This window comes from Anthonomus grandis, chromosome 4, assembly GCF_022605725.1.
Source record: "Anthonomus grandis grandis chromosome 4, icAntGran1.3, whole genome shotgun sequence".
Classification (NCBI taxonomy): Eukaryota; Metazoa; Arthropoda; class Insecta; order Coleoptera; family Curculionidae; genus Anthonomus; species Anthonomus grandis.
Genome location: NC_065549.1, coordinates 3,840,607 through 3,864,500, shown reverse-complemented (window position 1 = coordinate 3,864,500; position 23,894 = coordinate 3,840,607). Strand labels below are relative to the sequence as shown.

The 23,894-nt window shown below is 32.9% G+C and overlaps 2 protein-coding genes across 8 annotated transcripts in view; one reads left to right on the top strand and one right to left on the bottom strand.

The window, feature by feature from the left end:
* Nucleotides 1-852: 852 nt before the first annotated feature.
* On the bottom strand, nt 853-10,630 carry LOC126735426 (PX domain-containing protein kinase-like protein). The gene is made up of 8 exons (XM_050439406.1): nt 10,401-10,630; nt 9,983-10,171; nt 9,830-9,926; nt 9,548-9,771; nt 9,246-9,489; nt 8,952-9,194; nt 8,067-8,495; nt 853-1,555 (listed from the first exon to the last, which is right to left on the bottom strand). Exons 1-8 carry the CDS (start codon nt 10,500-10,502, stop codon nt 1,377-1,379), a joined length of 1,707 nt encoding a protein of 568 aa, XP_050295363.1. The 5' UTR covers nt 10,503-10,630; the 3' UTR covers nt 853-1,376.
* A 1,594-nt stretch (nt 10,631-12,224) lies between these two features.
* LOC126734828 (uncharacterized) overlaps nt 12,225-23,894 on the top strand; it is a 54,558-nt gene continuing 42,888 nt past the window's right edge. For 5 of the 7 annotated variants that reach the window (XM_050438583.1, XM_050438585.1, XM_050438586.1 and 2 more), the window contains exons 1-4: nt 12,226-12,765; nt 19,039-19,302; nt 19,357-19,638; nt 19,699-19,828. In XM_050438583.1, the coding sequence (XP_050294540.1) occupies nt 19,092-19,302; nt 19,357-19,638; nt 19,699-19,828 (623 nt within the window). In that variant the 5' untranslated portion in view covers nt 12,226-12,765; nt 19,039-19,091. Of the gene's footprint in view, nt 12,766-19,038; nt 19,303-19,356; nt 19,639-19,698; nt 19,829-23,894 lie in introns of all 7 variants that reach the window. The other 2 variants (XM_050438587.1, XM_050438588.1) reach the window with 2 other exon arrangements.

The following is a 23,894-nucleotide window of genomic DNA, read 5'->3' as shown; positions in this document are numbered from 1 at the left end:
TGTTTGTGGTATATCGATGGAATTCTTAAATACGAAAGAATTTTTCATAAACTCTCTGCAACTGTTATGTTACCTTATGCTATAAAACTGTTGTTGGAAACTTACTGTTGTAAAAAGAATTAAATATTTAGAAAATGCTTTTATAAAAGATACCTATTTGCTAGGTATTTAATTCTTCCTTAGTAATAATAATAGACTTTATTTTCACAATTTAACATTTTGAACAATTATTATAATCAACAGCCTTTTCTAATTTTATCGTTGTTAATTAAATTTTAGATTAAGTGTTCATACGCAACCTAATAAAAAAATGCGTTTATTTCGAAAACGGTCTACTTTTTGGAGATCAAAGAAGTATACCTTTTTTGACTAGAATTAAATGCTGTTTTATTATTTTCACTCGCAAATGTACGTACAGGGAGGTCAAAAAAGTTAAGACCTTTTTCATAACCCAATGTTGTTGTATGTCGCGCCATCTAGTGGAAATGGCAAAATAGATATCATATTCGTGTTCCTCATCCCAAATAATAAAAGTACGCCAAATTTTAGGTTAATCTGTCCGGTAAATTCCAAAATATTTCAATAAATGTTTGGTAAAAAATTAATTTTAACACCCTGTAGAACGAAAACCAATTGCAAACATTTTGCTAAGCGATATTGAGCTCAAACTGTTTATTTTCATGTCAGGTATCCTATGTCCAAATAATTACGGGACACCCTGTATAATTTTTTATTTATTGTGAACAAAATTTGTAATCTCTTGTTAAATTGTGAAAATAAGTCTTTATGATTATTATTATTATTAATCTTTGGTAACTCCTTCCTAGCAATCTATTACGAAATAAAACAACATTTACTTCGTTATATTATTATATTATCATTGTCATATTACACTAACATAGAAACAAATGGAATAAAATGTTTAAATATATTAAAAGTCTATTACATGGACACAAATTTAACGTCACCTACATACCGAGTGGACGACCAACAGTATAAATTGTAGAAGTTTTCAGTTGGACACTCGGTAAGCCTACATTTATACAGCCAAAAAAGAAAACTTATACAGAAACGTTAAAATACATGACTAGCTTTTTTTTTCGATAAAATAGTTTTTATTTTGAGAAAAATATACTTTTCAAGAGATTATTATAGAATATATATTATATACACCTTTAGAAGCGCTACGCTACTTGGCACTAGAAGTCATGACACTAAGAAGTATCATCTATAAAGGTGGCCCCAAAGGTAGAAAGTTACATTTATTATAATGGTATTTACATCTAAACATGAACGTTATAGGCCTCGAAAATACTGGATAATATTGCACAACCAACCGACTACAATATCTATCTATTTGTCTATCGGCTTACGTATTAATTATTTTTATTCTCGACACGTTTTAAGGCCGATTTATTAAAGCTAGTGATGGCACCGAGGAGGGCCGATCTGTCTTTGGTAGCCGCGACTGAAACGGGACCTGATGGGGTTCCGTTCGATATTATCGGTGGTGGTGGTGGAGGCGGTGGCGGCGGCGGAGATGGTACAGATGAACCTGAAAATAGTTATAATAAGGAAGAATATTTTTCAAGTACAGGGATTGTTCCTGGAAGTTCAACAACGCCCTTGGTCATTAAGGGTAGTCACCGAAGGCCTTAATCCGCTCAGACAATCTTTGAAATTCATCACTGACCGACCTTTCCAGGCAATTTGGTATTCCAAATTCTCTGGAAAAGTTCTTTAAGCTATTCTGATGTGATGGTTAATTCAGTCGAGGACTTTGAGTCTTCTTATCTTACATCCTTGATGGGTCAAATAGCTTTTCGCTATCGGAATGTTTAATTTTTGGGTAGTCTCCGACCGGAGACTAGTCCCTTATGTTAATTATTTTATTAAAACATTAAGAATTATTAGTAAAGTTATTGTCATTGTCGATTGAGGCTAATGGTAAGATATGAACACATGGCTAAAGCCCATATAATCTTCGGTTGTGTGTTTCTGTCTTCCTCACCTCGTACACAGTATAAAATATAATTTTTCATCCAATTAATTTAAGTCATTTGTAAAACTGTTTCGGTGAGTATTTAATAAATATTTGAGTTATAGTTTTTAATACTACACCCACCAAACAAGGTTCATGAACTTTCCCTGTGGTATATATTTTATTATTTTTCTTTAAATATAATTGAAATAAAACATTTAATACCCACAAGTTATAATTTAACTTAAAGTGTAACTATATTTCAATTTTATAAAAAGGAAACATTATTAATTACATTTTGTGCATTTGGCCTGAACATAGATTTAGTTTTTAAACTGGATCTAAAGTTTAAATAGGGTTATGTAAATAAAATGGATTGTTGTTGGGAATTGTTGCCATAGCAAAGTTGAAATTGTCTATACAGGAATTAATATATTCAAGTTTTCTTAGTTTTAGCAAATCTAAGTGGCGTCTATGTAGTTTTCTATTTGGTTGGTTAATATACAGACTGTGACTTATATTAAATCCTAACCTACGAACGTCCAGCATTCACTAAAGCATTTTAAATTACTCTTATGTGATCGGTAATTCAGCCCAGGACTTTGCGTTTTTCACCATCGGATTGTTTGTTTATTTTTGGTTTAATTTTGAACATTGCTGCAAAACAATCGTAGTACATAGTAATAACAACAACTTTCAATAAATCACATCTTTTTTCCAGATAGTCAAATACGAGGAATATTTAAAACAAAATTCAAATATCTTGTTTATTTTTGTTTCAATTTTTTGCTCAGATTTCTTCCCTCATTTATTGATGGTAAGCACTGACGGTCTTAATCCGTTAAGATCATCTTTGTAATTCATCATTTATCGATCTTTCCAGATAATTTTATATTCCAAATTCTCTGGAAAAGTTCTTTAAACTATTCTGATGTGATCGTTAAATAAGTCCAGGACTTTGAGTATTTTTGTCTTACTTCCTTGATGGCCAAATAGTTTTTTCACCATAGGATTGTTTGTTTATTTTTGGTTTAATTTTGGACATTGCTGCCACATAATTCCGTAGTACTTAGAATTAGCAACAACTTTCAATAAGTCACATCTTTTTTCCAGATAGTCAAATACAAGGAATCTTTCGGGAAGTTTCATGTCTCTTCTTTATTTTAGTTTTAATTTTTTGCTCTTATTTCTTCCCTTGTTTATTGATGCTAAGCAATGATGGCCTTATTGCACTGAGATCATCTTTAAAATTCTTCATTTATCGACATTTCCAGATAATTCTGTATACCAAATTTTCTGGAAAAGCCCCTTAAACTACTCTGAGGTGATAAGTTAATTCAGTCCAGGACTTTGAGTCTTCTTATCTTACATCCTTGACGGGTCAAATAGCTTTTTGCTAGCGGAATGTTTACTACCTATTTGGTCTAGATCAAACATTGTTGCAAAATAATTCCAATGTACGTAGATTTAACAACAACTTTTAATAAGTCACATCTTTTTTCCAGATAGTCAAATACGAGAAATCTTTTTCAGGAAAATTCAAATGTCTTGTTTAATCTTGTTTTCATTTTTTGCTCTTATTTCTTCCCTTGTTCATTGATGCTAAGCACTGATGGCCTTAATCCGCCGAGATCATCTTTAAAATTTATAATTTACCGACATTTCCAGATAATTCTGTATACCAAATTCTCTGGAAAAGCTTTTTAAACTACTCTGATGTGATCGTTAATTCAGCCCAGGACTTTGATTTTTCTTATCTTAGATCCTTGATGGACCAAATAGATTTCACCATCCGAATGTTTTGTTTATTTTTTGGTTTAGTTTGAACATTGCAGCAAAATAATTCCATTGTACGTAGAATTAACAATAACTTTAATATGTCACATAATTTTTCAACATAGTCAAATACAAGGACTCTTTCAAGAAGTCTCTTCTTTATTCTAGTTTTAATTTTTTGCTCTCATTTCTTTCCTTGTTCATTCATAATAAGCACTGACGACCTTAACCCTTTAAGTCATGGTGTACACTACAGTGTACGCCTACTTTCATAAGATTTAATCCGTGTAGCTGGCTTCGAATAGGTGATGGTAACGTTGTACACGAAAGTGTTGTAGTGTCACTTTAATTCTCTAGATGTCGCGTCAAGTACAAATATGAACGTTTGACAATATTGATGTTTGTGTGAACAGTTGCCTGGCATATTCTCATTAGACACGTGCTTCTTTATTGTTTACAAAGTTTTTTACGCTATTTTTTTACAAAAAGGCGTTAGATATTTTTATTATAATAAATATTAGATCAGGTAAGCACAAAATAATAGTATTTTGCAAAAAGATTATTAGATAAGTATATATGATATTGGACTAAACCATTAGGGGACAACGATTGTTTGAACTCATCAATGGGGATGATTCCGAGTTAGAGGAATTAGGGTTAGTGGATGACGACGGCTGGGAAGAAATAGATAATGTATCATTAAGAGGTATAATAACATAAAAAAAAATTTAGATGAACTTTTTGAGAGTCCTACTAGCCCTTGTCTCAATGACTTGGAAGATTCTTCATTCAATGAAGCCATCCCAGAGCCGAGTGTAAGCTCCGAAAAATCTGAAGTTGCTTCTTGCCAGACTGAATATGCCAAGCAGTATTTTGATTCACAAAATCTTATACAAAAAAAAGATATAAGGTGGATAAAAGGAATGTATGAAATGTCACCTTCAATTCACTTTTTTCAACCCTCTCAATCCGAGGTAAGAAAATTGCCATCACCTTTGGATTTTTTTTCCAAATATTGTACTGACAAATTGCTAGAGTCCTGTATGGAGAAAACAAATTTTTACGCAGTACAAAATGCTGTAGCTAACTTTCCAGCCACAACCATTCCTGAGCTGAAGACATTTTTTGGAATCTTGCTTATTATGGGAAATTTAAGTTATCCAAGAGGGCGCATGTACTGGGAGCCAAAATTTTCTATATCTCTAATATCTGAAAATATGTCTGTGAATCGATTTTTTAAATTAGACCTGTCTCAGATGTACGTTTTGATAATATCGGCCATTTTCCTATATTTTGTGACAAAATAGGGAGGTGCAAAGAAGCTCAGTGTAAGTCCCGCACATATATAAAATGTTCTAAATGTAATATATCTCTTTGCGTTAGTAGAGAAAAAAACTGTTTTCACGGTTTTCATACTAAATAAACTGATATTAATTAAGTTATAGAGATTTTTTATATACACTTTGTCAGTGCTTGGTCATGGTGTTCACTGTAGTGTACTATCCAAGGTCATAGAAACCTGCAAATAGTGTTAAAATTTTTTAAATATTACCAAGAGTTAAAAAAAACACAAAAAAAAATTTCACAAAGCGTTCATAATTCGTGACTGAAATTCGTTGAGATCATGTTGGTCACTCATCGTTTATCGACCTTTCTAGATACTTTTGTATTCCCAATTCTCTGGAAAATCTCCTTAGACTACTCTCTTTCATCCTCCTTAAAAACCATTTGACCCATAAGGGATGTAACCTTATGGGTCAAATGGTTTTTGCACCATCGGAATGTTTGTTTATTATTTGATTTAGATCAAACATTATTGCAAAACAATTCCATGTACTTAGAATTAACAATAATTTTCAATGTCATTAGTTTTTTCTGATAGTTGAATAAAAGAATTTTTCTAGAACCTCCTTTCTAATTTTCAACCTAATTTCTTCTCTAGTCATTGCAAGTTGGCACTGATAGCATGAATCCTCTGAGATTATTTTTAAAATTCATCATTTATCGGCCTTTCCAGATAATTCTGTATTCCCAATTTTCTGGAAGAGCTCATTAGACCACTCTCATGCGATCGTTAATTCAGTCCAGGACTTTGTTTCTTCTTGTCTTATATTCTTGATGGTCAAACAGTTTTTTACCATCAGAATATTGGTTTAGTTATGACATTGCTGCAAAACAATTCCATCGTACTTAGAATTAACAACTTTCAAGTCATATCTTATTTCAAGAGACCAGTACTCTTTCAGGACGTTCTGAGTCTTTTCTTTATTCTAGTTTTAATTTTTTGCTCGTATGTTTTCCCTTGTAAACACTGATGGCCTTAATCTGCTGACATTATCTTCTTAAACTAGTCTGACAGTTAATTCAGTAAAGGACTTTGAGCATTTTTGTCATACATCCTTAAGGGATCAAATAATTTCTTAGAATAAGAATATTGGTTTTTGTCAAAGTCTGCGTATCTAAGAATCTTTTTTCATTTAGAGTTTTGACCCAAAGTTCCTTGATTAATTAATTAATTAGGAGGAGTCAAATATTCAAAATTAAGCCGTCAAAGTAATTTTATTTGATTCTATTCCCTATTTTTGCTGATCTTATGCTGATGGAACTGTGACTAGATATCAGGAACTGTGAGATTAGTATTATGGACATTTCTCATAAAATAGAGCAATTAAATGTAAAATTGAGCTGAGTCCCAAATAATTGTTAAGAACTGTCGCTGTGTTTTATCTCCTGTTTTGCACAAAATTTTTAACATTTAACACCTGTCATCGAATTTCTAAAGTATCAATTTTCTCAAAAATACTTGAATCCGTTGTTTCAGATAAAATATATTTTTCCATAAAAAGTTTTGTTGTTCCAGAGCATCACGGTTTTGTATCGGGTAGGTCCACAGTTCCGAATTTAGCGATCTTGGAAGAATATATACTGAATGCTTTTGGAGAAGGGTTACAGATGGATGTAGTCTATAATGACGTCTGCAAGGCATTCGATCGTGTTAATATAAAACTATTCACTTATAAACTTAAAGCGTTGGGAATCTATGTCTTTGCATGAGTGGCTGGGAAGCTATCCCACTAACAGAAGGCTCTCTATCTGAGGAAAACCTTGTTTAGTCTAATATAAAATCCACATCCATTTATTCCAAGAGACCACACAAAATGTAAACAAACAAAAACAAAGTCACGGTCTCATAAGCAAATTTTATTGGCTACACTTGTTTCGCCCTGTATAAGCAGGGCATCATCAGGCCTTAGGACCTACACATACACCCGTTGTTTTTCTTTGTTTGTTTACTTATTCAGTCTATTAATATCAGACATATATGACTGTTTTGTTGATTGTTTTATCTTGCTCTATGTAGATGACTTGGAGATTTACAGAATAGTAAGGGATGCCATGGATTGTCTAAAGATTCAAGACATCCTTAGTAAACTTTCACAGTGGTGCCTACATAATGGACTTTCCTTAAATATAGATGAATGCAAAGTAATGCGTTGCTACAGAAATTCTAAGCCTATAGTTTGTAACTAAGTAATAAACAATAATTTTCTAGAACCATTATCAATTTATGAAGATCTATGGGTTTTCTTAGATCCAACACTAAGTTTTAAAGCCCATTATGAATTTATTTGTAATAAGGCATTCGAATTACTTACACTCATTTATTAAGAAAAGTTTATCTGATTTTAATTATATCAATTGATTTAACAATATATACTGCTCACTTGTCATTAATCTATTTGGAATTCTTAAGCTGTGTATGGTCATCTTTCTATAAGGGTCACAATTATAATATAGAAAGAGTGCAAGAGATTTTTGTGTTTCATAGTATCGAAACTTAAAATTCCATCATTGGACATTTTATATTGACATTCTTAAATTATTAAACATTCCATCTCTAGAAAGCCATAGAGGTAGTTTGGATTTAATCTTTTTAATTAACATTGTAGTTATAATGATTGACTCACCCCAACTTCTTGAGAAGTTTGACTGAACTGTTAATATTAATATTATTATTTATGAGATATATCTTATTGTAAAATAATAAAATTATATGTATTGGTCTAATAAACCTACACAAAAGGAAATTATAGATTAACTTGATGATCTACAAGAATGATTTTAATTAGTGTTGACATGGTTTATATTATGCTTCAGATAACAATAATAAAAATTGTGATTTGTATAACTATTATTGAGAAATCTGCATCTAAATCTTGTCCGAGGACAACCTGTAGAGTTGACAAGAAAAAAATGGTTGGGCAGTTGTGAAGGTTATGATGCCAAAATTAGGATACATTTTATTTACCTGTAGCAGAGGGCGGTGTAGCGGTACCGACCGAGGTAGCCGCGCTGCTCGTAACGCTATCGCACCTCTCCAAATGTCCGTTTTTCCTACCGCCGGCGCCATCTTTGCTCTTCTGCTCTTTGAGGTGACGCTCCTTCATGCGATTCCGCTGCTTCTTGCGTTCTTCTTCGCAGCTCATCATCTCCTGGACTTTGGTGAGACGTTTCTGGCTCCGCACCACTTTCTGCTCGCCCTTTAGTCGATCCTCCATTTTTTGCGCAACGGTTTTCAAATGTTCTCTTACCGAAGTCGGTATTTTAAAGTGGGCGCTGTCCTTATCCGTTAGAACCAGGCGTACGCGTGAGAAAAACGGATCGTCCAGTAAGCGGGATATTGTGGGAAGACCGTTTTTGCATGCGTCGTGCGATAGAATCGATTCGAGTATTTGTTCTGCAAGGGATAAACAGTAATTTTGATATGCCACATACAAATCAAAAATATACGATGTGGCCAAGATAAGGATGTCTATCAGGGGAATCTTGGAAAATAAAAGAGGTACGAAGATGGATGAATTAGAGAAACGTTGCGCATTTTCAAGTCTAACAATAAGTCGTTTATAAAGTTTTACAATTCCGTGTTCCCTCGCTATAATACATTTAAAAACCATCAATTTTAAAATCACTGTTAACAAATTGCTATGTTTCCCTTAAAATAATAATGTCCCAAATTATATGTTTATAGAAACACTAATGTTTGGTCAAAGTTCTTCTTCATACTCTGAATGTTAAAATGGATTATGTGTGAAATCTTTGTACCTACATTCACTTCTTTAAACGCAATAAACCTATAGAATGCATTTTACTTTTAAACACATTAAAGTCCTAATTTAGAATGAAATTGACTTACTTATTTGTCCAGAACATTCACCAATGTCCTCTGCCATATAGCTTTCATGCAAAGGAGATCCAATGGCCATCTCATACAACACATGACCGAAACAGTAGACATCGATAGCTTCCAAGGTGCAAATCTTCTTGTGTTGCATAAAATAGGGCCTGTAGTAAGATGGAACTCCCAATACACCATTTTCGATATCGATCAATTTGATTTTATCATTTTCGATGAGAATGTTGCCACTGTGCAGATGTCCTGTAACCGAACAGTTATTTTAAACATATTTGTTCTTATAAGAAATATTACCATAAGGAAAGCCTTTATCATGTAAAAACTTTAAGGCTTCCAATATTTGCCTGCCATATGTGGCAATTTCTTCCATACTAAGTTGTTTGTGCCCCTTAGGGTTTCCATATTTTTTCAGAAATGACAGCTTAGGCTTGGAGCCACATAAAAGGTCCCTTAGGGAGCCATTTTTGCTTGTTTCCCTTACAACTAGCCCCCCTGTGTCTGTACAAAGACAGAAGTCAATTTTTGCTATATAAGGATGCTATAAACAAAAAAAAAACATTTTTATTAACTCTAAATATTCCTTATCTCAGACTGACCTTTATCTGATGTAAACCCTTAAAAACTGAATGCATATCCTTGTCATCCAGATATTTATCGGGTCCATAGTCAGTCCAGCTGCCAATCAGTTCATCCTTGGGTCTCGATTTGCCCTTGATCACATAAAAATGCTTACGGAGTCTCCATCCGATTTCTACAAGGGGCTCCACAACTTCCCATCCCTCTCCCCTTAATGCCAAAGAAACATGCTGAAGGGCAATTTCTAATGCGAGAAAAAAAACTTCAGTAATTCCACAAGAAAATATCAATGTCATTCTTACCACTAAAAGGCTGACAATAGTTAGCAGGATCTACAAAAGACCTGGCAGGCAAGGAAGACACTAGTATTGGATTCATCAGTATGCTGTCTAAATATTTCTATAATAGATAAATGAATAAAATTGCGAGTTGTGATAAAAATTGTCTTTATAGACCTGCAAAGCTTGTTGTCTTTCACAAATAAACTTAGGGTCCAAATTGCCAATGAGCTTCTTTGGAGGCAGTTCCAATGGGATTTTGGACTCTTGTAGGCACTGGTGGAGCTTGAGGAAGTCATTGTACCTTTTGTGAACCTTCCAGGTTTGATCTGAGAATGGGCCTCTGTGTACCCTTATTACAAATTCCTAAAAGTGCAAGTAATTTATCTTTATGTCCCATCTTTACACTTACTGTGTATTTTTAGAGACTCATAGTAAGCAAAAAATTATTAAGCCATTATCAATCATATTTATTTTATAACCGGGGTACGCCCCCCTATAAAAATAATCGCATAACAAGCTAACGGCATCCGTGAGGATCGAATTTACGTCTAAATTACTAATTACAGATAAAAATTTATGATCTACTACTCACAGTGTGGCCATTAACGTTATGCCAATTCTCGATACGGCAAGTGATCGGTTCGGTGTCGTCTAGCAAAACCTTTCTGCTAATTTCCCGTTCGAAAAAAGCCATTTGGTGCCGACCATTTGTCGAATATTTATTTGCAAATCCATTAGAATGACCTTTTTAGATAAACTTTTCTCGGCTTGTTTACACCTGCGATTCCTGCCATACGGACGACATCTTTGTTTCCATTGACGGGTGACAGCTGACTTTGACATTTAAGGTGCTTGACATCTGTCAGTTGTGAAGTTAGAGCTGGTCCGGAATATCGATATTTTAATATAAGTGTTCTGATTTGTCAAAAACGTTTATAAGACAATTTAAATATTGATTCCTCTCAAAAATTGTAGGTACTAAGAATATTCTGAATATCTTAAAAGGGCAATACGTTCGTCAATGGAAACTCGATATGGGTTGCCCAGCTCTAATATCTCGAGGATTTAATCACCGGTTGAAAACTGGATATTTAGAGCTGACAAATGCACATCGATATTTTGATATATGCATTGTTTTATGTAGAAGGTTTTTATTAAAATGTGAATAATTTAAAAATTGCTTAAACCGAATAAATAGTGAAATATTGAAAGCCTTTAATTTTAGAAAAGCTAAGAAAACGAAGTTGATTTAAAACTTCTCGTTGATTTAAAACTCACAATTTAAATATTGATTCCTTTAAAAATTTGTAGGAAGTAAGAATATTCTGAATTACTTAAAAGGGCAATACGTCTGTTAATGGAAACTTCGATATGGGTCGCCCAGCTCTAATATCTCGATCACCGGTTGATTTAATCACCGGTTGAAAACTGGATATTTAGAGCTGAGAAACGCACATCGATATTTTGATATATGCATTGTTTTATGTAGAAGGTTTTTATTAAAATGTGAATAATTTAAAAATTGCCTAAACCGAATAAATAGTGAAGTATTGAAAGCCTTTAATTTTAGAAAAGCTAAGAAAACGAAGTTGATTTAAAACTTCTCGTTGATTTAAAACTCACAATTTAAATATTGATTCCTTTAAAAATTTGTAGGTAGTAAGAATATTCTGAATAACTTAAAAGGGCAATAGGTCTGTTAATGGAAACTCGATATGGGTCGCCCAGCTCTAATATCTCGATCACCGGTTGATTTAATCACCGGTTGAAAACTGGATATTTAGAGCTGAAAAACGCACATCGATATTTTGATATATGCATTGTTTTATGTAGAAGGTTTTTATTAAAATGTGAATAATTTAAAAATTGCTCAAACCGAATAAATAGTGAAATATTGAAAGCGTTTAATTTTAGAAAAGCTAAGAAAAAGAAGTTAGAACTTCTCGACGAGAATACCAAAATCAGAGAATTATAGAAAAGTTAATTTTTCCGCTTTTGTCTCCATATTCTATCGATCTTAAAAAACCGGAATACGTTGAAATCGACTTTATTCATCGCTTACAAAATGGTAGAGCTGAGAAATTAATATCGCTCATTTAATGGGATGCATTATTATTAGTAGAGGGCCTTTCAATCAAAAAAAATTGCATATCAAATAACTAGCGAAATATTGATAGCTTTATATTACAAATTTAGAAAGGCTGAGAAATAGAAGTTGATACAAAATTTGTAAGTATTAACAACAGAGCCGTCTTAGCCTAATCATAAAAACAAATAATAATTAATGAGAATACCAAAATTAATAAGCACAAAATAATATTTATCATAAACTATCGATATGAATCGCCCTGATCTAATTTTTTGTAGCTGTCAAAAGTAACTCGCTGACAGCTGCCAACTGTTAAAGTAAACAAAGGTGTCGACCCTATCGTTAGTATTAGGAGATTTAAAAACATAAAACCAGCACTTTTGCACTAAATTAATTTATTCCGTGTTTGTTTCCCTCTTTCATTGGTATAATTAACCAGAATACGTCGAAATCGACTCTATTAACCGGTTGCAAAAAGAACCGCTTGTGCGCATGCGCGTTATAACAATGGCGCGGCATTCGGACAAACGTCAAAATTTTCCCGTGTTGTGTGGTGCTTGTGTTATTGTTTTGTGCATATTCCGTGGGATTTTTAGGCGAAAAAACGTTTAAAAAGTGACGAATTATTCACGGTGTGAGCTTTAAAATTATTTTAACGTTACGGTGCAGTCGAAAAAAAACCGGCGGATCCGAGCGTGAGCCTAAAAACTATCGATTTTTCAAAGGATCCCGGACGGGCCAAAGATTAGATGGTCGGCCATTTTTAAATATAATGTTGAATGGGTGACGTGAGGGGTCATTTATTTATTTATTTTAGTGTTTTTTTTTGTTAATGTCGCATGGTGTACCGTTTATTAGTGTTTATCCGGTGAGTAATTAAGTATAAATTAAATAAATGCACGCTTAAAGCCACATGCAGTATGCCTTACCCAGTGCATCACTTACCAACTATGTAAATATGTTTTATCTATAGTCACAAATAAATGGGTCTATGCTTTATATTCATATAATATGTACTCCTTGTGTAAAGCTTTAACATTAAATTAACTTTTTGCTTTATGAAAGAAACTGGCAGTTTCATTTGTTTGTGTTTGTCACTCCCTTAAGTTTGTTACTCTAACCTAACCTAAGTACATATACTATTCTTCATAATAGTCCTTATCTCAAATATTCACCCATTAAACTCCCAGTAGTTACGTTTACAAAGCGCGGATTTATTAGGTCCATAGATCAAATGATTGTGAATGACTATTTTTATTTAGTACAGCCCTGTTTACAAGGATTGACTTTGATGGTTAAATTAGTCCAGGATTATCTCTAGGATCAAAATGTCAGTTGAAGTGAGTTTAGAGGAAGAATTATAGGACATAACCTCTAAATCTTTAAAAGCGTTATTGTTTAAAGATAATAAAAATAAACTAATAATTTTTCAAGGCTTAAGTTTGTCCTCATCCCTGTAACCTCAACCAGATATCCACTCTTACTGCCATTCTTTGCAGGACAAAAATGCTGCTTACCTCTGCTGTATGTGAAATGAATTATGGAAAATTACAAAGCTTTTGAGCACATTAACTTGGGAGGCACTTAACTTTGATCTTAGGAGGTGGGATTATTTTCATCGACCAATTTGTTATTCATCTCGAACTGAGTTTAGAGGAGGAGGAACTGCCATCCTTGCAAAAACAAAGACAGTGTGAATTTTGTGTTTGTCAGTGTCTTATTTTAAATAGGTCTTATTATTTTATTTGTCTGTACAGATCACCCTATATACACACACTATATACATGGCCAACAGGTATCTGGTAGTCTGTGGAGATTTTAACATTAACTTTTTAGTAAACGATCAGAACTCCTCTCTTACCAAACAATTATTAGCTAGCTATGGTTTAGCACCACACATAAAGGGTAAAACTAGGGTGGTAGGACAATTTGGCTCTCAAATTAATAATATTTTCACCAATTTGGCTAAATGTCAGGTAACAAGTAATACATTATTCTCAGATATATTAGATCATTATGGTCAGAAACTCCATATAGAAATACCTAAATAGAGTAAAAAGCCAGTATTTATAAAGAAACGTTCATACACAGAAAACAACATTAAGAAGTTTAATGATCTTTTAACACATGAATCCTGGGAAGATGTATATAACTGCGCTGAAGTCGATCTAAAATATGATTGCTTTTATAATATTTTCTATTACTATTTTAATGTAAAATTTCCTCTAAGTAGCTACAGAATAAAGGATCCTGATAAAAAATGGGTAAACTCTGAAATTAAAAATTATTCTAGTCATATTAAAGATCTGTATGTATGGTACAAGGAAACAAATAGTGAGGCAGCTTATAATCAATAAAAAAAAAGAATATAAAAAAATTATTTCTAACTATAAAACTTCTTTAAATAAAAACAAGATTATCTGTTCAAATAATAAAACTAAAACTGCTTGGACTTTTTTCAATCAATGCTCAAATAAGTCAAAGTCATCTAAACCTGTCACCCTAAATTCTAGCAATAATGAAATTATTGAAAATTTGGATGAGATAGCCAACATATTTTTGAAGAAATTTAATGCTTCATCTCTTACTCCTTCATTTTCTGGTCAATTGCCTAAAGGAAGTCACATCCCCACAATTTTTCAAAGGAAGTTCAGCATATTCTATCGGCCTTGCCAAATAAATACTCTGCTGGTCTTGATGAAATACCAATAAACATACTCAAAAAAGCTAGTCACCATATAAATGTGCCTCTAGCTCACATAATAAATGCCTGTCTGCACATGGGAATCTTTCCATCTAAACTAAAAAAGGGGAAAGTTCTTTAAAAATAAGGTGATGAGCAGGATGTAGAAAACTATCGACCAATATCTCTCCTTTCTTCAATATCAAAAATCTTTGAGCGAGTCATTTATATTGAACATCAGGAATAATAAACCCAGACGTTCAAATATTTACACAAAATATCCAGTGTATAAGAAATAAGACATTAGACTTAGAAGTCACTCTAGATAAACTTAACAAAAATTATGAAATTTTATGCCTGAGTGGGCACTGGCTCAGGCCAGGGGAGGAGAATTTCATCCACATTGATGGGTACCAACTGCTTACTTGTTATACGAGAATACACAATCAGCACGGAGGTGTTTGCATTCTTGTCCAAGATGGGAAGGAAAAATATTATAGTGAGATGCTTAATATACAGAACTACAGCATTGAAGGACAAATTGAAGTATGTGGAATTTTAAATAAAAATCAAAAATTATTGATTCTGTGTGTATATAGATGTTTTTAATGTTTTTCTTGGTGTCTTTGAGGAATTGTGTCAGAATTTATGTTCAGCTTTCAAGAATTTTAGGATAGTTATGACAGGTGATTTTAATGTCAATTTATCGCCAGAAAAAAATCTAAATAAGAGTGGGATGGAAAAGCAGAAATTTTTGGATCTTTTACACTCTTATAATTTTAATCAAACAATATTTGATACAACAAGACCAAATCTATTAAATAAAATATCATGTATAGATAATTTTTTCATTAACTTTTTAGATTTTAGCAATGCTGAAGTATTGGAACAGCCCTTTCTGATCACCATGCAATACAGATCTCAATTAATACAAGTCTAAACACCGACAAAGAAGTTGGTGCATGGAAAATGGGGAGAATATTTTCAAAATCTAAATTACAGGCTTTATGTTCTGAAATGACTGGCTGTGTGTGGGATGATGTGCTGGGGGAGGCGGATGCTGAAAAAGCTTTTAATAAGCTGGCAGGTATTTTGGATACTATAAGCTCAACCAAATATTTCCAATAAAAAAAATAAAATCAAAAAGCTTGAAGAATAGATCCTGGTTAACACAAGGTATCAAGATCTCATCAAAAAAGAAACACAATTTATTTCATCAAATGATTTCTGGACATGTTAGCAAAAATTACTAAGGTCTTAAAAAAAGTAATTAGAGAGGCTAAAAAAATTACTAACTTTAAATATATTGCTGAATCTGAGAATAAAGGGAAGGCTACATGGTCTTTAATTAAAAAATTTACAAACAAAAAGTTTCAAAGAAAATCATTATTGGAATGTTCAAATACTAAATCTGATAGTGACTCTGATTTTCTTGACACTGTTAATGACTACTTCTTAAATATCTGTCCTGACATTAACTTTAACAATAATATTGATCTAAGCAAAATAAAGAGACATCCAAACAGCATTTTTTTGGCTCCTACCAATCCAACTGAAGTAGAGAACACAATAAAACAACTAAAAAATAAGAGATCAACAGGTCATGATGACATTCCTATTTCATTTTTAAAGCAGATTTCAGGGCAATTGGCAAGGCCACTAGCTCATGTCATAAACTTATCAATTCAGCACTTCTCAAAATTGCTCTAGTTAAACCGGTCTTCAAAAAAGACAATCCCTCTGAACCTAAAAACTACCGTCCAATATCACTGCTCCCCAATATAAATAAGGTTTTTGAAAAAATTATATACACCAGGCTTGAAACTTATCTTGAGAAACATCAAATACTGGCAGAATTACAGAACGGGTTTAGAAAAGGCAGATCAACAGTTAGGGCTATATATCAAGCACTGCAGAAAATTATTAAATCAATGAATGATCGAAAAGCTACAATGGCAATTTTTCTTGACCTATCCAAGGCTTTTGACAGTGTTGACCATTCAATACTGCTTAAAAAACTAGAAGCCTATGGAATCAGAGGAGTTGCCCTTAAACTTCTAGAGTCCTATTTGTCAAACCGTAGGCAGTGTGATGGTAGACAGTTCAAGTCTGGTTACAAAGAAATAAAAAAAGATGTGCCTCAGGGGTCCGTTCTGGGACCATTGCTGTATATAATCTACACCAATGATGTCACCAATGTCTATGATGATATGGTTATGTTTGCTGATGACACAAGTCTTATATGCAGCAAAAATACAGATCAGGAGTGTGCAAATCAAGTGGCCCAAACTGTTGGATTGCTAGAAGACTGGTTTAGCATAAATAATCTTCTGCTGAATGTCAACAAGACGCAAATGTTAAACTTTAAACAACGGCCTAGTGAAAGTTCTCTAGTGCAAATTGGAAGGACAGAGATAAGAACACAGCAGTCAGCTAACTTCCTTGGGGTAATGATGGATGAAAGATTGGATTGGGGTGCCCATGTTGAGTTGGTGGCAGCAAATATGTCTAGATATTGCTTCGCTTTGAGACTAATAACACAGGAGGTGGGTACAGTGGCTTCCCTTTCAGCATATCATGCCTATATACAGTCCAGAGTCAGATATGGTATAATTCTTTGGGGAAATTTGGGGGACCCTGAAAGAGTTCTTATCTTGCAAAAAAGGTGATATAGTTTATTCAATTTACCCTATCAGGAATCCTGTAAACCATATTTTATTAATCATAAAATCCTAACATTTCATTGTATTTCATTGTATGTATACAATAAAATCTTTTTTGAGAATCTGAAAGGGCAACATCCGCATAATACTAGGTTCAAAAACAATTGCAAGACTTGTAAACCAAATTTTACATTTGTTAAGAAAAATGTGGTACATAGTATCTTAGATGTCTGGAATAAACTCCCAATAAACTTCAGAGAAAAATCAGATAAAGAGATAAAGAAAGATCTAAAAATATATCTGCAAGAAAAGGCCTTTTATTCTCTTCATGAGTATATGGCTGAAAATTTAAATGAAACTCTCATCTAGTATTGTGTATTAGTGCATGAGTTAATTTGTGAATGAATGTTATATTTTCTTGTTATTTAATTTTTGTGTACTCGCGTTTTGCCTTTTTATTTATATTTAAATTTAATATGTTGATAAATCATGACATGAATGGATGTATGAATGGATAAGTGACTGAATGCTTTAAATTTTATAAATATTTTAATTGTATACTTAATTAAGTTAGAATTTTTTTTACTGACAAAATCCACACCTCACATAGGTAATAAAAAATGTGTATTCATGTAACTACATGTTTTATGGATTTAATAAAGGATTTGATTGATATTATTATTATCATGTCTTAAAACAGCTAAAATTATACCCATTTACAAAGATGGCATACTGGACAATCTTTCCACCTTTTACTTCATTTCTCTTTTATCGAACAATGTCCAAGATCACAGGAAAATTTGTCAAGAAGCATATGCTTTCATTTATTGAGATAAATGGCATCCTCAGCAAGTGTCAGTTTGGCTTTTGTGAAGGCACTGGTACAAATGACACTGTATACCATCTGTACATGTTTATCAATGGTGGTGGCGTTTCTGCAGCAGTTTTTTTGCGATTTGGTTAAGGCATTTCATTGTGTTGGTGCTACAAAAGCTAATAGGGGAGTTGCTCTATTGTGGTTTTTTCCTGCTTGGTCAATGTCAATGTGTATTTGTGGGTCCAGTCCTTTTCTTGCTGTACATTAATGACATTGCTAATCTTCCAATCAGTGGCAAGTTCATAATATTCGCAGATAACACCACAATACTGTGGCAGGTTTTGGACCCATTCTATCTCTATATGATCATTTAGTAGGATCTCCAGTTGGCTGGATCCCACAAAGACATAATTGCTATCTCAAATATTTTTCTAGATAACAATTTTAATTGAGATTAAACTGAACAGCATGAATTTCTTACAATTTTCATTGCCTAGAGCAAGCTTTTTAAATTTGTGGTTTGTAATTATGCAACCACAGATTCTAAGTAATAAACTATATTGTATTTTTTATTTTAGTAACATTTCTTTTAATTTTAACCATTGACTGTACTTTATGCTTTGTTTATGGCTGTTTATGTCTTGTTATTTATGTTAAAAACCATGAAGCCAATAAAGTTTGGAACACCTTTTTTAAGAACATACACTCTTTTATTTGTGACCTATCAGATAAAATTTAGTGAAGATAAGGTACCTAAACCACAGGCCATATCTTAACCATACAAATCTATAAAAAAGTGATTATATACAGGCCTTGGATACCTTTAACGTTTAATTAATTTCAATTGACTATTTCATGTATAGACTCCTAAGAAACATAATGGTGCCAGGTTAAGGTTGATTTTATCAACCTTACATTTTGAACCTATCCCATATATAATGAAGTATACAGACCTAATTCTTGCAATACTATTTTCAGTGAGGATAGTGCACCAAAAACCCTATTAATTGTGTAATGGCATCATAACCAAAATGAATCCCTTATACCCACATCAGGGTAACTATAATGACACTCCAGGCCCAATGCACCCATGGAATGGCTACAATGGGCCTCCTCCACACCCACAGTACCCCCCATACCCTCCGACAATGCACGGGTATCCTCAGCAATTTGCCAGGCAACCCAGTCATTTTGGTGGTCTTCATGTCCAGAATCAGAGGTTTCAAGGGACCTATTACCAAGGTAAGTTTAGACTAAAACTGTGTGGACATTTTAATATTTATATCTAAAATACAGGCAGGTCTTACCAAAACTGGAACCAAGCTCCCCCAAGGGTGTCAAATTACCCTAAAAAAATGCCACCGACAGGGATGCAGAAGACAATAAGCCCTTCAGAAGAAAAAACCGGTACAACCTCCGGTATTTCTTCTGAATCAATTAGCATAGATCTGGCAGACAACACCAAGACCGTTACTAAAACTGAGTCTCTTGACACACCAGTCAAAGGCTCTGAAACAGGCTCTGGGTTGGACATTAAATTGGAGGATAAAAAGAATGTGATCCCATTGGTGAATTTATGTACGTTATAGCTCAAAGTAATCTTAAGAATGTATTAATTTAAAGTGGTGATTTTAATAGGTGAGGACCTAGAGACCCCCGAGGAGCGCCTGAACAGGTTCCGTTTCGAGACTAGAACTAAAATTTTGCAGCAGTTGTGCGGATGCCAAGACGAAAGTAAATTTATTGTGGCCCTGAGGCAGTTTAAAGAGTGAGTTCATGAATTCATATTTAAAAATTAAGTAATTTCAGAATTTAGTGATGATAATTGTAGTAATAATTTTTATGTTTCCTCAGTATAGAGTACATATACAAAAATAAGAGTTGCTTAACTGAAGAAAATGTTGAAATCTAATATGAAGACTAATAAAAATAGTCACATGTTTTTACAAAACAATCATCCTTACACTTTTCATTTATTATGCTTAACGTCAGCATATGCATAAAAATACTTATTAAAGAAAAATACGTCATAATGCACACACCCAGTCAACAGTTGGTAAAGTTTAGCCATAGGCCATTCTTCACTTAACCAAATATTGGACCTCCGATAACATTTAATTAAAAAAAAAGTGGTGCTTCATGATGCCTTTATTTTATAAACTATTTGCAACATGGCGGCGTTTTCCGTTATACTGGAAGTAGATGCTAACTTTGTTATTTTAAATAAGACACCCTATATATTTTTGCATTTTTGGATTCTACGTAAAATTCTATGAAATTTGATGGATAACATGACATATACTTAAATCAAAATAGTTTCGGAGATTAAGCAATTGAAATACGTGGTTTTGGACTTAGAGGTTTTATGGTGCCGAGGCTATTGAATATATAGGGAAATGGTTCTCACTGATTCGTCTTATTTTTTTAACATTTCTTTACTGAGGAACTTTCAATTAAGTTTTTAGAAAATTTTGGCATTTTTTTTGACAGGTGAGCATTTTGATCATTTTAGTGAAAACTATAAAATTGATGTTCATAGATAAATATTGCCAAATTAAACAAATGCGTAAAAAACCGTTTTTCAATCTTTCAATCCAATGGATTTCATTTTATAACCTCTCAAAGGTAATTTGTCAATTTATTTATTTATTTGTGGGATGTCACCATTCTAACAAAATTACAAAATAAATTATATCCTAACCCTAAACGTATATACAGTAGACACTCAATACCGTGAACTCAAAAAAACAAAGGCTGTTCACATTATCGATTTATTCACGTTAACGAAGGTTACACTTTATGTGTACTAAACATTTATAATTACCAAAAGTAACAGAAACAAAACGTAATTAACATAACATAAAGTTCATATTCTTACTTAAAAATATTACTTACTGTAAAGAAAAAAAGATACAACAAATTTCAAACTTTAAGAAATTAGTTTTTATTAAAGAAGTCTGAAATTTTTGTTTGTTTTTTAGGTTGTTTTACTTTTAACCTCACAGCTTTCTCTCTTAATTTTTTTAAGACTACAAGGTCATTTATGTCAATTTCATTTTCCTCTGCTGCCCACAGAATCGCTATATTAAAGGCATTAATTGCCCTATCTGTTAGGAGATTTTTATATTTCAATAGTTAGCTCGCCATACCCACGGTTTTAAATACCTCATACCATTTTGTATCACTCGACATTCCCCTAATTCGGCAGAAGGGCTCGTGCTTTATGGCTTCGTACCCGGAAAGCGCTGAAAAAGACGCGCCGCCAAAGGATCTGTTCCCGCGATAAGTTCGAGCCGCCTGTAATAAAAAAGAAGTAGGGCGCTTGCAAAAAATAATGGTTGTAACCAGTCTGAATTTCGATTTTCGCCGTTAAAAACAGTCGTTGGAGTGTAGTCTTTGCGATATGTTAGACCAGGTGGTTGCATATTAGACATGTACCGGGCTCCGCGCTCTTTTATAAAAATCCATAAAATATAAATAGTTGTATGTAAAGTAAAGTGTAAAATCAGAGATTGCCGCGATTAACCAGTTAAAGTTTAGGAGAATAAATTAATTTCTCGTAACCAATTATACGACTTTCTTTTTCTGTCTACAAGTCTAACCCGACGTAATCCCTAATTAAATAGGGTGGAACCTAACACTATCTATTGAAATTTTATTTGAGGGTTCCTGCTCAACCTCGTTTAATACTTCACACTGATTCCACTCTACAATGTCAGAATATTCAAAAGTTCCCTAAAAAAAAAAATTAAGACTTAATATTCAAATATAAAATGACAAAATTTACCTGAGGTGTCAATATATGTATAATAATGAGATTCGGATATGGGTTTCTGAGCAGTGCTGTCCCATTGGTGTTTTAGGAGAGAAAGAGGTACATTTTCATCATCACTGTCTACATCATGTGTAGAGGACACCACATTTAAAATGTTTTTCCAACATTTTTTGATAACTTGAGAATCAAGATGATTCAAGATGAGCAGACATTAAATTGATCACTGCATCTTTTATTATCAGGTTTTTTAGGGCATCAATGACATTCGTATTGTTGGCCACTATGGATGATAGAAGACCTTTTCTGTAGTACAATTTTTTTAGCGTAATAACATTTTGATCCACAAGCTGTAAGAGTGGGGTGACATTAGGTGGCAGGTACATGGTTATAATTTGTCCATCTTCACTTTTTAATTCTTCTTCGGTTGGATGCGATGGTGCATTATCCAGAAGAAGTAGAGCTTTCAATGGCAGACCTTTATTTTTAAGAACCTCTTAACCTTCATAAAAATTAATATGATTGTACTAATCATAAAACAAAACTATGTATAGATAAGGAAAACTTACCTGTGGTACAAACGAATAATGAAACCATTTTTAAAAAATTTCGGCAGTCATCCAAGCTGATTTAGAATGTTCTTAATTTCCATTTTAAATGAGTCTTCAAGCTCTGGTTGAGATGACAGTTTTTCCCCAGAAATTTTTAAAAAACGAATTTCAAATCTTTTTTTGAATCTTTGTAACCATCATTCACTAGCGGTAAATGATTTATTCCTTTCATTGAGCTGTGAATAAATGAATTTTGCTTTTTCTTTAATCATGTCGCCACTTACCATTAAATGTTTATTCCGTTGGTCAAAAGAAACCACTTGTACAGTCTTTTTTCCATTAATTAGTAATTTTCCATTCTTAATTAATAGTAATAGTAAATTTACAGCCAACAACATCGATAGAGGGCGCAATACTGTTGCAAAAATCAGACAAACTAATTTTTTCAGACACAATGTTTTTAGAAACTCCACAGAGAACTCCGCCACCACGTGTGGCAATAACAGATTCAAATTTTCGGTCCGACCGGTAAACATCATCACGCACTATCAATGGAAAAGTAACGTATCTCAAAAAAAGTAAAAACTGAGATTTTTATTGAGTTTGCTCGAAAAGACGATAATTTACTAAATGAAAAAGTAACACATTCGAAAAAAGGGCGGGAAATATTTAAAATTGTAATAAAACAAATTTTAACATAAAACTATAGCAAAAAATTTCCAATGTAAAAGTAACATATTAAAGTATACTGCCCATAAAATCAAGAATGTTTGACAGACAAAATAATGGAATCCTAACACATCTAAAAATGTAACACTATTAACCTGTAATAACTAATTTTTTCCTATTAAATTTAAAGTGTTAAATTAACGCAAAATAAAATATATAATTTTTACATTAAACATCTATCCTCATAAAGTTAAGAAATAAAGAAAAACACGAACATAACATCAAATATGTTAGTATGTCTTCAACAACTTACTGAGAAAATTCAAATACAATAACGCCACAACGCAAAAAACGTTGATATTTTATTAGCCGCGCGTCAGTACCTGCGAAAGGTATGCCAATTATTCTTCTCAAAAAAAAGTTCAGCTTCAAAGTGAATACGACAAACACGTTGATGACAAAAATAAAGCTCAACAAGAAAAAGAGATTGATGTATCAAATGCCTTAAAAGATTCAACTAACTCAAGTTGTAGCTGTTTATGATTTACAGTCCGTCCTTACCACACCTTGCTCACAAGTCTCAGACTTTTATTACAAAAGAGGGTTCATGCTACGTTTGGTCAGAGAATATTGCAAAGCGCGGTGCAAATGAAATTGGAAGTTGTATTCTGCAATTCCTAGAAAGAAACTGCCAAGAAAAACATGTTACTTTTTATTCTGACAACTGCGCCGGGCAGAATAAAAATAAGTACATTGCTAGTTTGTATTTATATGCAACCACTTTCCTCGAAATTCAATCAATAACGCATAAATTTTTGGTAACAGGTCATACACAAAATGAA

Excerpts from the sequence above, each read along its gene's own strand:
- LOC126735426 (XM_050439406.1), bottom strand. The coding sequence starts at position 10,502 with ATGGCTTTTTTCGAACGGGAAATTAGCAGAAAGGTTTTGCTAGACGAC. Across the intron at positions 10,172-10,400 it reads ATAACGTTAATGGCCACACT|GAATTTGTAATAAGGGTACA; the intron begins GTGAGTAGTAGA and ends TTGCACTTTTAG. Across the intron at positions 1,556-8,066 it reads TACACCGCCCTCTGCTACAG|GTTCATCTGTACCATCTCCG; the intron begins GTAAATAAAATG and ends AACTATTTTCAG.